The sequence below is a fragment of the Narcine bancroftii genome, chromosome 2 (assembly GCF_036971445.1).
Source record: "Narcine bancroftii isolate sNarBan1 chromosome 2, sNarBan1.hap1, whole genome shotgun sequence".
NCBI lineage: Eukaryota > Metazoa > Chordata > Chondrichthyes > Torpediniformes > Narcinidae > Narcine > Narcine bancroftii.
In genome coordinates, this window is record NC_091470.1 from 155,723,248 (window position 1) to 155,736,196 (window position 12,949).

The 12,949-nt window shown below is 38.6% G+C and overlaps 1 protein-coding gene across 9 annotated transcripts in view; it reads left to right on the forward strand.

Annotated features, from left to right (window-relative positions):
- ubr4 (ubiquitin protein ligase E3 component n-recognin 4) overlaps positions 1–12,949 on the forward strand; it is a 220,003-nt gene that overhangs the window by 110,495 nt on the left and 96,559 nt on the right. For 8 of the 9 annotated variants that reach the window (XR_011351775.1, XM_069918724.1, XM_069918722.1 and 5 more), the window contains 11 exons: positions 293–470; positions 1,125–1,229; positions 3,941–4,078; positions 6,067–6,235; positions 6,390–6,486; positions 7,163–7,270; positions 8,230–8,343; positions 8,510–8,719; positions 8,991–9,140; positions 9,269–9,496; positions 9,725–9,803. Coding sequence is in view for 8 of the 9 variants with exons in the window: in XM_069918724.1 (XP_069774825.1) it covers positions 293–470; positions 1,125–1,229; positions 3,941–4,078; positions 6,067–6,235; positions 6,390–6,486; positions 7,163–7,270; positions 8,230–8,343; positions 8,510–8,719; positions 8,991–9,140; positions 9,269–9,496; positions 9,725–9,803 (1,576 nt within the window). In the remaining variant the exon portion in view is untranslated. The remainder of the gene's footprint in view (positions 1–292; positions 471–1,124; positions 1,230–3,940; positions 4,079–6,066; positions 6,236–6,389; positions 6,487–7,162; positions 7,271–8,229; positions 8,344–8,509; positions 8,720–8,990; positions 9,141–9,268; positions 9,497–9,724; positions 9,804–12,949) is intronic. The other variant, XM_069918723.1, reaches the window with a different exon arrangement.

Genomic DNA, 12,949 nt, shown 5'->3' on the forward strand with positions numbered 1-12,949 from the left:
TTGTGGCTAAGACAGCAGTGTAAAAAGCACCTCCAAAGTAAAAGAAAAATTAGAGGAAGATTGGTAAATAATTAAAAGCTCCATATGCTTCAAGCGAGTAATCTTGTAATTTCATACAGTTGGTTTTTGTTACCACTGTACAAGCTGGATTCATTAAATATCCTGAGGCACTCCTTCAGACATTGAAATTGGGCATATTCAGCTATGCTAGGGTATTTTTCACCTGATGCTGTCTAGAAAAATTGTCTCTTACGACCCCATTGACCATGACTGTTACTTGTTCCCTTCTCAGTCGGAATCGATGGTGTTGGAGTCAGCTGAAAATGTCACTAATGGAAACCCTTCCCCTCTGGAAGCTCTGCTGGCGGGAGAAGAGGGGTTCCCCCCAATGCTGGACATCCCTCCAGATGCCGACGATGAGACTATGGTGGAACTGGCAATTGCACTTAGTCTTCAGCAAGATCAGCAAGGTAGAGCACATTTTCCGGAGCAGTAACGACATCCTGGAGTTCAGCTAATCTGCAAAAAGTCAAAATCTCAACTTTAGGAAAATAAAAATGTCTTCCTTCTTATAAATTTATAGGTGATATAAACTCAAAAGCAACATGGGAAAACCAATTTGGCCCTATTTCTCCCCCCCCCCCCCCCCCCCAACCCATATCCTGCATTAGAATCTAGTTAAACTTGCATCATGCAGTAGGTTTGAGAAAGGAAATGGTTAGACTCGTGTTTCAGATGCCTTATCAGAGATGGGCAATTGGGATTGAGAGTTCTCTCATTGTATTTTTACCTTGATTCACCCTTCCTAATGTTAGCCATGGACATCCCTTTCCTCTCTAATAAATTAAAATCTGAGAGGTCTTACATCGCACTGATTGGTCTATTTGATGGACGCTGTTACTGTCCGTTTTGTAATTGAATATTATTGATTCCTTAAACCAATATAACTTGTTACCATAAACTTGGCAACAAGGGTCTGCTTGTTTAAACTGAAGACTCAGATTATGTTATCACGCTGATTAAATATAGGTTTCCTGAATTAGAATATCCAGCCTACATTCTATTCTGAGTATGACTTTCTGCGGTGTGAATATGTTACTAATGTTGAGATTTGCCCTTACTAGGAAGCAGCAGTAGTGCACTTGGCCTGCAGAGCCTAGGGTTATCTGGGCAAGCACCCAGCTCTTCCTCATTGGATGCAGGGACACTGTCTGATACTACAGCATCAGGTAACTATGTTGATTGAATCTAATATACGCTTGCAGGAGGTCTGGTCTTTCTGAGCATCAGTCTTTGCTGCACCGTAGTTATGATCATGAGTAAGGTTTGCACTCCATTTGGGTGCAGAGTGGTTATAAACTGTCATTGGAATTAAATGAAGTATATCAAATGTAATTGAGATGTTTGTAGAAATAATTATTTGAATGCATTAATAGATTTGTAGCTTAAAAGTATATAATACGACTCCAATTCTCCAAAATCCTTATTTATCTGAAAATTTTAAAAAATTTCAGATAAATGACGATATCTGAAACAAATCAGAAACGCTTATTTATCCAAAATTTTTTCGGAGCCAAACTGACCGAGGATGTTTGGCTGCCATCAGCAGTGGGGGTGTCGTGTTAGGTATCGGCCAGCATTTCTTTGGTGAGAATTAATGCTTGAAAAACATTCCCTTGTTGTTTGTTGCTGTCTAAACACTGTTAGGAGTGATTTGCTGTTGCTACTGGGTTGATTTTAAAAAATGACCAGTTCTCCGAAAAAATCGTTTTTCCAACATAAGCCAGGTCCAAACCATTTAGGATCATTGGAGTTGTGCTGTACTTGAAAATTCTCACCTTTTCTCGACTACTCTCGTATCTTTGGTTAGTTTACATAACCTTAACTCCTAATAAGAAAGTGAGCCATCCCTACATTTGGACGTGTGCTCAGTTCTGTTGACTTAAAACTATTGGTTAAACACATGATTCTAACTTTATATGAACAAGTTGCATCTTTGTAAATTGTGATGTTTAAAGAATAGAGCATGCCTGAAAGTGTAGCTGAAGTTGTGGACTTGTTAAAAGACCTGAATGTTAATAGAAATTTAATTAAAGTTAAAATACTTCAAACAAAAAACATAATCTGAGCAATAGAAGAAGGTGGGTAGAGATTAGGGTTGGGCATTCAGGTTTGAGCCCATAGTGGCAACCATAACAGTTCTGCATTAAGGCTGCAACTGTTCTCTGGACTTGTTAATAATTCCAGAGGTGATTGGAGATCAGAAAGATGGAAGATTTTCAAATAAATCTGGATGATATCATAAAAATACTAAAAGAGATATTAACCACTGGGCACAAATGAGTCAGATAGATTTTGGTGTGGGCTCCTGTGAAATCAATCGCTTTAGATCCAGAAAGGATAGAGAACTTTCTAAATGGTAAAGAAGTAAGAAGCAGTAGAAATCCAAGATTGGTGCATGCACGGAGAACTTGTGGTCAACAGCAAGTTACCCAATACACAAAAAATATTGTCTACATCTTTTTGTGTCGCAAAAACAAAATTGCCAGTGTTGCTTTTAGTTACGAGGGGAAATGTTCTAGTGAAGTCTGGGTCAATTCGTGCTATGGACAAGTACAGAAGATGAATGAAAAGACAAAGGTGGTCTATAAATCTAGATGTCTTTGAGAGTTCAGTGGGATAGAAATTACAATAAAATTATTATAAACCATAGTTATATTATTTCTGGCATATTTTGAGCAGTTTTGTATACCTCAGGAAAGACATTGGCATTGTAGAGTTGGTAGATGGGGCCCAATGGGGGGGGGGGGGGGGCATTGCTCTGCATAATGATGCATGGACGCTGAGGATTAAACTGTGCCAAGTAATTACACAGACTAGGATCGAAAGTCATCATATTTAGAAACTTTGATTATTTGAAATTTGCTAGATTTTGAGGAGGACTGATTTTTTTTTTAAATTGCTGAGGCATCCACTGCAGGAAACAATGCGTTTATATTTTCAATGTGCCTTTGTCACACGTGAGTTAAAGTTATTTCATTTTGTTAGCAAAACTTCACCCAATTTTTTCATTATTCCATAAAATAGGCAGAATATCATTGAGTCTGTACGACATCCTCTCCAGGACTTAATTATCATGCCTACAGAATGAGAGCCAGCATTGGACACATTGACTAATGTACTAGTACCCCAGAGCTTTCTGCTCTTTTACAAGATTAAGATTATTTCTATTTACCACTATTTTCCAGAATTGCTGCTCGTATAAATAATGGCAAACAACCGTAAACTAGATTAACCAGCTCTTTGAAGTCGAACAAGAAAGCCTGCAGATGCTGTATTTATAGTTCAATACACAAGAGTTGTGGAGAAACTCAGCAAGTCACGCAACATTCTTTGTGTCACCAACTAAACTCCCATTTTAGTGACTCGCATCAGCAAACATGAATTTAAATTTGACAGCTGTCAATGCCCACAACGCAAGTGGTCACTTTACTTGGTAAGCCAAATGGAAGTGAAGTATTGAACTTTGTTCAATGAACAATTTACTTCCAATTGGAGACATAATTTTCCCAGAAGAAATTAACTATGTAAGCAGACATCAAGCCACCCTCTTTCACCAGCCTCTGTTCAAATGCTTTAGTCTCTTTAGAAAGTCATGCACTGGTGGTGCAAGTATTGAACAGACAAAAGACTTCTATATAAAGCATCTGCTCCACATGCATTGAAGTTTTATTCATCTGTATAAGGAAGTATTATATAGTTTGATCAAGCGCTGAAACCTTTGTGTTTGAACTTACTTTCAGTTGTTTCAAATTTAAAACCTTAAAAGACCGTGCCAAATCCACGGTCTGCTACTGTGTTTGTTTCAATCTTCTGTGCTCATGCTCACGGTTTGTAAATATGGTGTTTTTACCTGTAACAGCCATTGCTATGCTTTTAGCTCCAGCCTCAGATGATGAAGGGAGCACAGCAGCAACAGATGGATCAACGTTGCGAACATCACCAGCAGAGCATGGTGGCAGTGTAGGGTCAGAGAGCGGGGGAAGTGCTGTTGATTCTGTTGCTGGAGAACACAGTGGTAAGCCGAATCACTCAATGGGGTGTTAGTTTATCATAAGAAAGCTAAATTCAAAAACTGGAATTTTGTTAGTTTCAGTGTGTCATCATTTTTGTTTTGCAAACTAAGTGTTGATACTGTAGATGTGGAATTATTTTCAAGATTTATAAATTCTTCCCCCATAGTAAGTCTCCAAAAATTGATTGCTATATATTCAGTGATGTACTGCAGTTTGGGATATTAAGGGAATCAAGCGAAAGAGGTTTGTGGGCAGGTGGAGCTGAGGTAAACGGCCAGCTGTGGTTTTAATGAATGGTGGCGTACACTTGAGGGACTGAATGGCCTAATTGTGCTTTATTCTTCTTTGCTGTTCTGCTTACATCTTTTGTTACATAATCACAGAATGAAACAACACAAAATAGATCAAACAATTTGTCATGCCAGTGCTGCCTTTTTGAATAAGCTAACGCATCAGTCTCAATCTTCAAGCCATTTGTCCTAACCTGCATTGGAACAATGCATAATTCAGCTATGCAATGTCAAAGCAGCATTCCTGGTAATTTGTGGTTGTCAGTCCTCTTCCTTGAATTATTCTTCCTTAATGTAAATACTCAACACTACTTCATCCATAAGACTATTTTGATAACATGGTCCAAGAGGGGGAAAAAAAAGAAAATTAGGATTTTATGCTCAGTAATGATCTTTTAATTACTTTAAAAACATTTAGACATTTAGATCCACGGGTACGTGCTGCCCAATTTACACCTAATTAACCTATACCCCCCGGTATGTTTTGAAAGGTGAGAAGAATGTACAAACTCGTTACAGACTGCGCAGGATTCAAACCCTAGTCCGGATTGCTGGCGCTGGAAAGGCATTTCACGAACTTCTACGCCAACTGTGCCGCACCTGATCTCTTTTTATTGTTTGGAACTGAAATACTGGCAGCAGGTTGCAGGATCCCACTAGCTGTTCAACTAAATTTTGGCTGACCTGTTATTGTGCTCAGTTTTTCTCTATTACTTGAATCCCTGGAGAGGCACAGCAGATAATGCTGCTCCCTGTTGCTTTCTCCACCTCCTTCACTGCTCTAATGATACAAGTTCAAAAGTGACCCATTCTTCCTATGACCAAGGAAGTCTTCCCAGGTGCTGCTATTTTCTCCCATATTCCAAAGTTGGAGGGTTAATTGGTTACTGAAAATTTCTTAGAGGAGAGAGGTGGGTGGATATGTGCAGGGAATGGGATTATTCGTCAAGCCAGTTACTGGGTCAAATGACCACAGAAGACAATCTAGATGCTTGAAACAAAAACGGAACACTGGAAGAACTCGACAGGTTCAGCAGCATACTGTAGCTTCATATGACATAGAAGGCGGTTGAGTGACCACCTCCTATGTTATATGAGAGGATGTGATTATATCCTGTTATTTCAGAAACTAATTTTGTTCACACAGCTGTTCACTCTATCGAACTTGAATAGGAATACAATTTAACAAATAAATTTAGGTCACTTCATTTGAATTTAATTTGGACATATACTACTGTAACAGGCCCTTTTGATCCCATGCTGCCAAATTACACCCCATTGACCTACAGCCCCCGGAATGTTTTGAATGGTGAGAGAAAACTGAAGCACCTGGAGGAAACCCAAGCAGACACGGGGAGAATGTGCAAACTCTTTGTAGACAGCATGGGATTCGACCCACAGCCCCGATCACTGATACTGTAACAACGTTGTGCTAACTGTGCCCCTTCTGATTAACTAATTTCCTGTATGCTTATTTTTAAAGTTAAGCAAACAACTTTATAAAAGTGTGGAAAAACTTGCATCCTCTTAATAGGAAACTACATGATATCTGGAACCCAAACATGTTTTGTGAAGTAATAATTTCATGAACACTCTAACCATGGATGTAAATTTTATTTTGTTTGTATGTGTACATTCACATTTGATACAGCTAGCTATCAGATACAGTTTGACCATTTTTTAAAACTCTTTTTCTGTAGTATCTGGGCGTAGCAGTGCTTATGGAGATACAGCAGCTGAGGGACATCCTACAGGTCCAGGCAGTGTCAGCTCCAGCACTGGAGCTATTAGTACTACTACAGGGCAGCAAGAATGTGAAGGATCAGAAGGAGAAGGTGAAACAGATGGTGACCTTCATACAAGCAATCGGTGAGAAAATTTCCTAACTTCAAAAGAGCTTTCAACTGATTTTTTTTTTAACCACCCAACCTAAGTAGAATTAACCAGTGTTTCATCCTCAGGAACCAATGGAGCATTTAAAATTGTTGTTACAGTCCAATAACATTTACTTTTCCTCATGTAGGCTTCACATGGTTCGACTAATGTTGCTTGAGAGACTTTTACAGCATTTGCCACAGCTTCGTCATGTTGGAGGTGTTCGAGCTATCCCTTACATGCAGGTGGGCACAGACTCAGTGATCTTGTTTGTTCTACATTTTTAGGGTGACATTAAATTTGTGAATGGGACAAGAAGCTGGTTACTGATTACAAATGATTTAATTCATTAGTGTTTGAATTAATTGCAATGATATGAGAAGAAGAATGAAAAAAAGCCACTAGTTTCTCTCAAAGGTTTGCTCCATATTTTATTTTCTAGCCAAGAATTATAATAAAAGAAAAAGCTGATGGAATTTTAAATTTGTATCCTTGTAATTTTCCTTTTACACTCTGTAGTACTCTCAGGGTAATGCCCATGGACGTGCAATCTGCATGATACTATGATCTGTGGCCCTTTGTCATCCCCTTAATCTGGAGCATTTACTAAGTAACTCTAAATTGTGCAGATGAAACACTGCAGAAGGAGAAACATAACTGCAATGATGAACTTCAGAGTTTAGATAAAGTAGAAAAGCTTGATGCTGTGTCCAATGTGCTTTGATACTGTGACTTGTAAGTTTCAAAGCAAGACTTGCACTTTGTTAGGAAATGGACAGTGAAGAGTGAATTGATTGTGACTGTCATGGAGGGAAATTGGCATAGAGAATAGGGGATCTAATGTAAATCTGTTGTTTGATTTAAAAATGTGTTAAACTTGTTCTTAGGCTTTGTGTGTCAATACTTGCATTTGTCCATCAGGTCATCTTAATGCTCACTGCTGACTTGGATGGAGAAGATGAGAAAGATAAAGGAGCCTTGGACAATTTGCTTTCCCAGTTGATTGCAGAGTTGTGCATGGACAAAAAGGTAATGGTATTTCTGGATTCGATTTTCATTCAAAATTTAAAATGCATTCTTTTCTTTCAATAAATGTATAAGCAGCTACCCTCAGTCTGGTATTGATGTAGCATTCACCAAAAGATGTTTGAGTAACCTTCCCCTCCCCCTATAAAATAATCCAATTTCAAATTTTGTGAAACGTATCTGAATGATTGATGCCATCGAACTTCTAGATTTGAAGTGTACATATTGAAATCTAACATTGCATGGTTGGTTCATATAATTAAAAATGTAGAAAATAATCCATAATTATCAAATATGCAGGTGTGGTCTGTGCAGAATTAATTGTATTGAATCACACAGAATGAACTTGATACACTGGAACCAGGAGGTTAGAAAGGTTGTGAGTCGTTCTGAGCCATTCTTAGTGGTCATGTGCTATTCTACCATGGATGATTGAATAAATTGAAGAATTTATGGGTCTATATCAGGAAAGCAACAATAATAATTGCAAATTTTTCCAAGAACCAAGTGGTTCATTGATGCCTTTTAGGGAACAGAGGCTGGCTTCCCTGGCTGGTCTGCTCTGTACACAATTCCAGATCCACAAAACATGGTTAATTCTTAATAGCCTCTGGTATGTTCAGTGCACCAGCCAGTAATAAAGATATGAAAGCATACCTTGATGAAGGGCTCAAGCCCGAAACGTTGGTTATGTATCTTTACCTTTTCTGTATAAAGTACACTGTTTGACCAGTTGAGTTTCTCCAGTATTGTTTTTACTTCAACCATAGTGTCTGCAAATTTTCGTGTTTACTTATAAAAATGTTACAAAATTCAGTAATAAGGAAATAGCGCCATCATGTCAAAACTGCAAGAGTGGGCAGTTAATCCATATTTCCAAAATTACCTGCATCCCGAGAAAAAGTGAATAGACTTAGAATCTCAGACCCCCTGTATTGATTGTTGGTGACTCTTTTGCTTAGGATGTTTCTAAGAAGAATGATCGCAGCCCACTGAATGAAGTGCATTTAGTAATCATGAGACTTCTCAGTGTTTTTATGTCTCGAACTAAATCAGGGTCAAAATCTGCTCCTGAGGTAAGTTACTACCATCTACTGCATACATTAATTTATGTAATTATTGTTTCTGTTTGCATCTCGTTTGCTTATATATTGCTGTTAAAATCTTAGGCATTTTAAATTCATATATTGTAGCATGTACTTCTCCAGAATCTGAGAAGGTATTCTTTTATTATATTTCCAGGCTTCATCTCTGATTTCCAATGCCACAGCCACTGCTTTATTAAGTTCAGGAGCCATTGACTATTGCCTTCATGTTCTTAAATCATTGTTGGATTACTGGAAAACACAACAGGGAGAAGAAGAAGCTGTAGCAACAAGTCAGCTCCTAAAATCTCACACTTCTTCGTCACCACCAGACATGAGCCCGTTTTTTCTGCGACAGTATGTGAAGGTAATTAGCAAGCCTTGTTGCTGACCATCACGTCAGCCAACAGCAAGAGTTGATATATGAAGATTAAATTAAATGTTGGTTCAGGTTTCAGGATAAATCTGTCAAGCACAAGTATTTGACATGAATGAAATATGATAAAGATGTTTGATAGCATAAAGGAAGAACCATCCATTCTGTTTGATTCATGTGGTAAATGTGCTATAATTTCCCCATCATTGATTTTTGCATTACACGTTTTAAAATTCTTCATAAATCTTACTTTTTTTTCCAGGGACATGCTGCAGATGTGTTTGAGGCATACTCACAACTCTTAACTGAAATGGTGCTGAGATTACCATACCAAATAAAGAAGATCGCAGATGCAAACTCTCGTATTCCCCCACCTATTTTTGACCATTCTTGGTTCTACTTCCTGTCTGAAGTAAGCATCTGTTCCAGAGTTAATAGCTGATAGCATGGTTTTATGTGTATTTGTGTGTACATAAGTATATCTTATTTGTGATACAATGGCTGAATTCCTTTAACAGTGAAAGTTTACTCTTATTCCAGTACCTCATGATACAGCAGACTCCATTTGTCCGTCGTCAAGTTCGCAAACTTCTGCTGTTCATTTGTGGATCAAAGGAAAAGTACCGCCAGCTGCGTGACCTGCACACATTAGACTCTCATGTTCGAGGAATCAAAAGACTGCTGGAGGAGCAGGGTATCCATCTGCGAGGTGGTGTCGTCACAGCTTCATCAGGATCTGCACTACAGTATGACACACTCATTAGCTTGGTGAGTGGCGGCTGAATATCAGTGATCAGGAAACTGAGATTTCTGCTGGCAACAACAAATTATGAAAACACTTAAATAAGTGATTGCTTTTGCAGTAATAGATTGTGCTGTCTTCCTACAGTCATATTTTTCTACAGTTTTACTTTGTAGTTTCTTGACTGTGTCAGTTTGTAATAGTTTGTTTCAATGAAATGGCTTTCCAATAATTTGATTTTATATTCCTCACAGATGGAGCATTTAAAGGCCTGTGCGGAGATTGCCAGCCAACGGACAGTAAACTGGCAGAAATTTTGCCTCAAAGACGATTGTATGTATAGCCTTTGTACATGGTGAAATGCTTGTTTTGATGTCAGCAAATGATTCCAAGCATTGAGTGCAAAAATGATATTCCCCATGTTGTAATTTAAATTCATAATTGCAGACCCCTGTATATTTGACTCTTCCCAGATGTGGACAATGAAATTTTGGGCTTGTGACTAAATCTTTTCACTTCCAAATTTTGCAATCTCAGCAGGAAGATTCTAAAGAACAGATGGCAAATGGGAAGAGCCCTGGAGGCTCATCAGCCTGCTGACAACCATGATGTGCATGGGGTCTTTAGCAATGTAATCATCATCTGCAGAGGTGAGCATCAGAGAGAGAGATGCAGCCAATGCTGACTAGTAGGAACACTTCAGTGACATTATCAACATGACGCTGCTGTGAATGACATTAACTCTTTCTCATAGTGATCTGTTCAGGCCAGGTTTTCTGACACTCTAACCTGCTGAGTTTTTCCCTTCTCATTGTTTGCTTCTACTTCTGACTGTCAACATCATAAAGGACATATCCCAACTGAGAAGTCACATGATGGAGTAGTGGCCGGTAGGAGAATACCAGCCCTCTCCAGAAAAGAAGGAAAAAAGTGAGGAAAAAACAAAGCCCCAGACACACAAATTACAACAAATAAAAAATAAAGGTGTGGAGAAAATGGCACCTAAGAAAGAAAAGCCAAAAATAACGGGAAGAAAAGAAGAAAGAAAGATGCCAGAAAAGAAAGGTGAAGGCCTTACCTGTATGAAGAAGCAGGGATCGGCCGTGAAAAGAGGAGCCCACTCCCTTAGGTCAGTGGAGACCCTGCAGGGTCGCGGCCCATCGAACGCAGGACTGCAAAGATGGCTCACGGAGCCAAACAGGTGTGCAACTGTGCATGCGTGAGGAATCGCGCATGCGCGATGCCCATGACAAAGAGAACACCGACAGGAGGGGGTACCACCTGTGGAGTGGAACTCTACAGCATGAACAACTGAGAGAGACCCGACAGCAGGGCTCCCAGCTGGAAGATAAAGAAAATAACGGGAACGGGAGGGGTGAGAATGAAAAAAGAAAATCCAGAGACACCACAGATAACCAGCCCAGAAGAAGAGGACCAACATCAAGACCCCATAAAAAAAAATACCCAACAAACTGAAACAAGAAAGTCAGAAGAGACACAAATACAAGGAAGAGAAGTAGAAGACACAAACCCTAGAGCAGACACAGAAGAAGAAGAAGGAGAACATCAAGCTCTGCACAGAGAAATAGAAGGTAAAATGAATGGACAGTACATAGATTAAAAAAAATTTTAAGAACATATGGAAGCATTAAGAGAATGGCTGACATGAGAATTTAGTGACATAAAAAGAAAAGTGAAAAGTACAGAAGAAAAAGTGAGTAGATTAGAGCTGGTCATATCAGAAATAGGGAAAAGATTAGAAAATGTGGAAGAATGAGAAACAGGCGTAGAAATGGAAGTGAACGACTTAAAAAGAAAATTGGAAGAAAGTGATAAAAAAGTTAAAGAAACACAGGAGTTGTTAGCTCAGAAGATGGATATAATGGAAAACTATAATAGGAGAAACAATATAAAGATAGTGGGCCTTAAGGAAGATGAAGGCAAAAATATGAAAGAATTTATAAAAGAATGGATCCCCAGGGTCCTAGGAAGACCAGAATTACAGGAAGAAATGGAAATAGGAAGGGCACACAGAACATTAGCCCCGAAACCACAGTCACAACAAATTTAGTAAAATTCCTGAGATATACGACAAAAGAAAATATATTGGAGAAGGCAATGAAAAAAATGAGAGAAGACAAAAAAACCACTGGAATACAAAGGTCCAAAAAATTTTTTCTACCCAGACATAAGTTTTGAGCTACTGAAGAAGAGGAAGGAATTTAACACAGCAAAATCGATCCTATGGAAGAAAGGCTATAAATTTATTTTAAGATATCCAGCGGTGCTTAAAATAGTTATCCAGGGGCAGCAAAACAGACTGTTCTCGGATCCGGAGAAAGCACAAGAATTTTCAGAATGCCTGCAAGACAGAAAGAGAGATGAAGAGATGTCACAAGCACAAAGAACGAAGACAAACTTCATATAAAGAAGAAAAATAATGTATAAGTAAGAACTAAGAAAGGGAAGAAAGGAAGTAAGGGGGGAAAAAAGAGGGTGAGCTTTGTTATATGTGAAGATAAAAGTCTTTTCTGGAGGGGGTTGGGTGGGAGAGCATAACAGTCACTGCGAAATCAGTTGACGCTTGCAAGTGGGTTCGCAATCCAAATGGAGAGGGGAGTTGTGGTTGCCCGGCAAGGGACAAGGGGCAACTCAGAGAGGGGGGGGGGACATTTGGGGTTAAGGGAATTTTAGATGTGGGAATAGTGGAAATATTTTATGTTTTAGAAGTGTTGTCTTACAGTGCATTCAAAAAAATAAACCAGAAATGGATAAGGAGGAAAGGTGGTGATGAGGAAGTGGAAATGAGAGGTAAACAAAGTATGAAATGGCCATGTTGAACTATATGACTATAAATATTAATGGAATACATAACCAAATGAAAAGGAAGAAGCTGTTAAATATACTGAAGAAAGAAAAAATTGATATAGCATTCGTGCAGGAAACACATCTAACTGAAGTGGAACACAAGAAATTAAGGAGAGACTGGGTAGAGCACGTAATGGCAGCATCGTATAATTCAAAAGCCAGAGGAGTAGCTATATTAATCAATAAAAATGTACCAATCAAAATAGAGGAGGAAATAATAGATCCAGCATGAAAAAGTGTCAGATATATTCAGAATTTTGGAATTTGCTCAATGTATACGCACCTAATGAAGAGGATCAAAAATTTATGCAAGATATCTTTTTGAAGATTGTAGATACGCAGGGGAATATCCTGATAGGAGGGGACTTTAACCTTAATTTGGTCTCAAAGATGGATAAAACTGGAAAAAAGACTAGCAGAAAGAAAAGAGTAACCAAATTTATGGTTAAATCGATGCAGGAAATGCAACTTTTGGATATATGGAGAAGACAAAACACAAAGGAGAAGGAATACTTATATTATTCGAGTAGACATAAAACATACTCAAGGATTGACCTGTTCCTGTTGTCAGCCCACATCCAAGGGAGAGTTAGAAAAACGGAATATAAAGC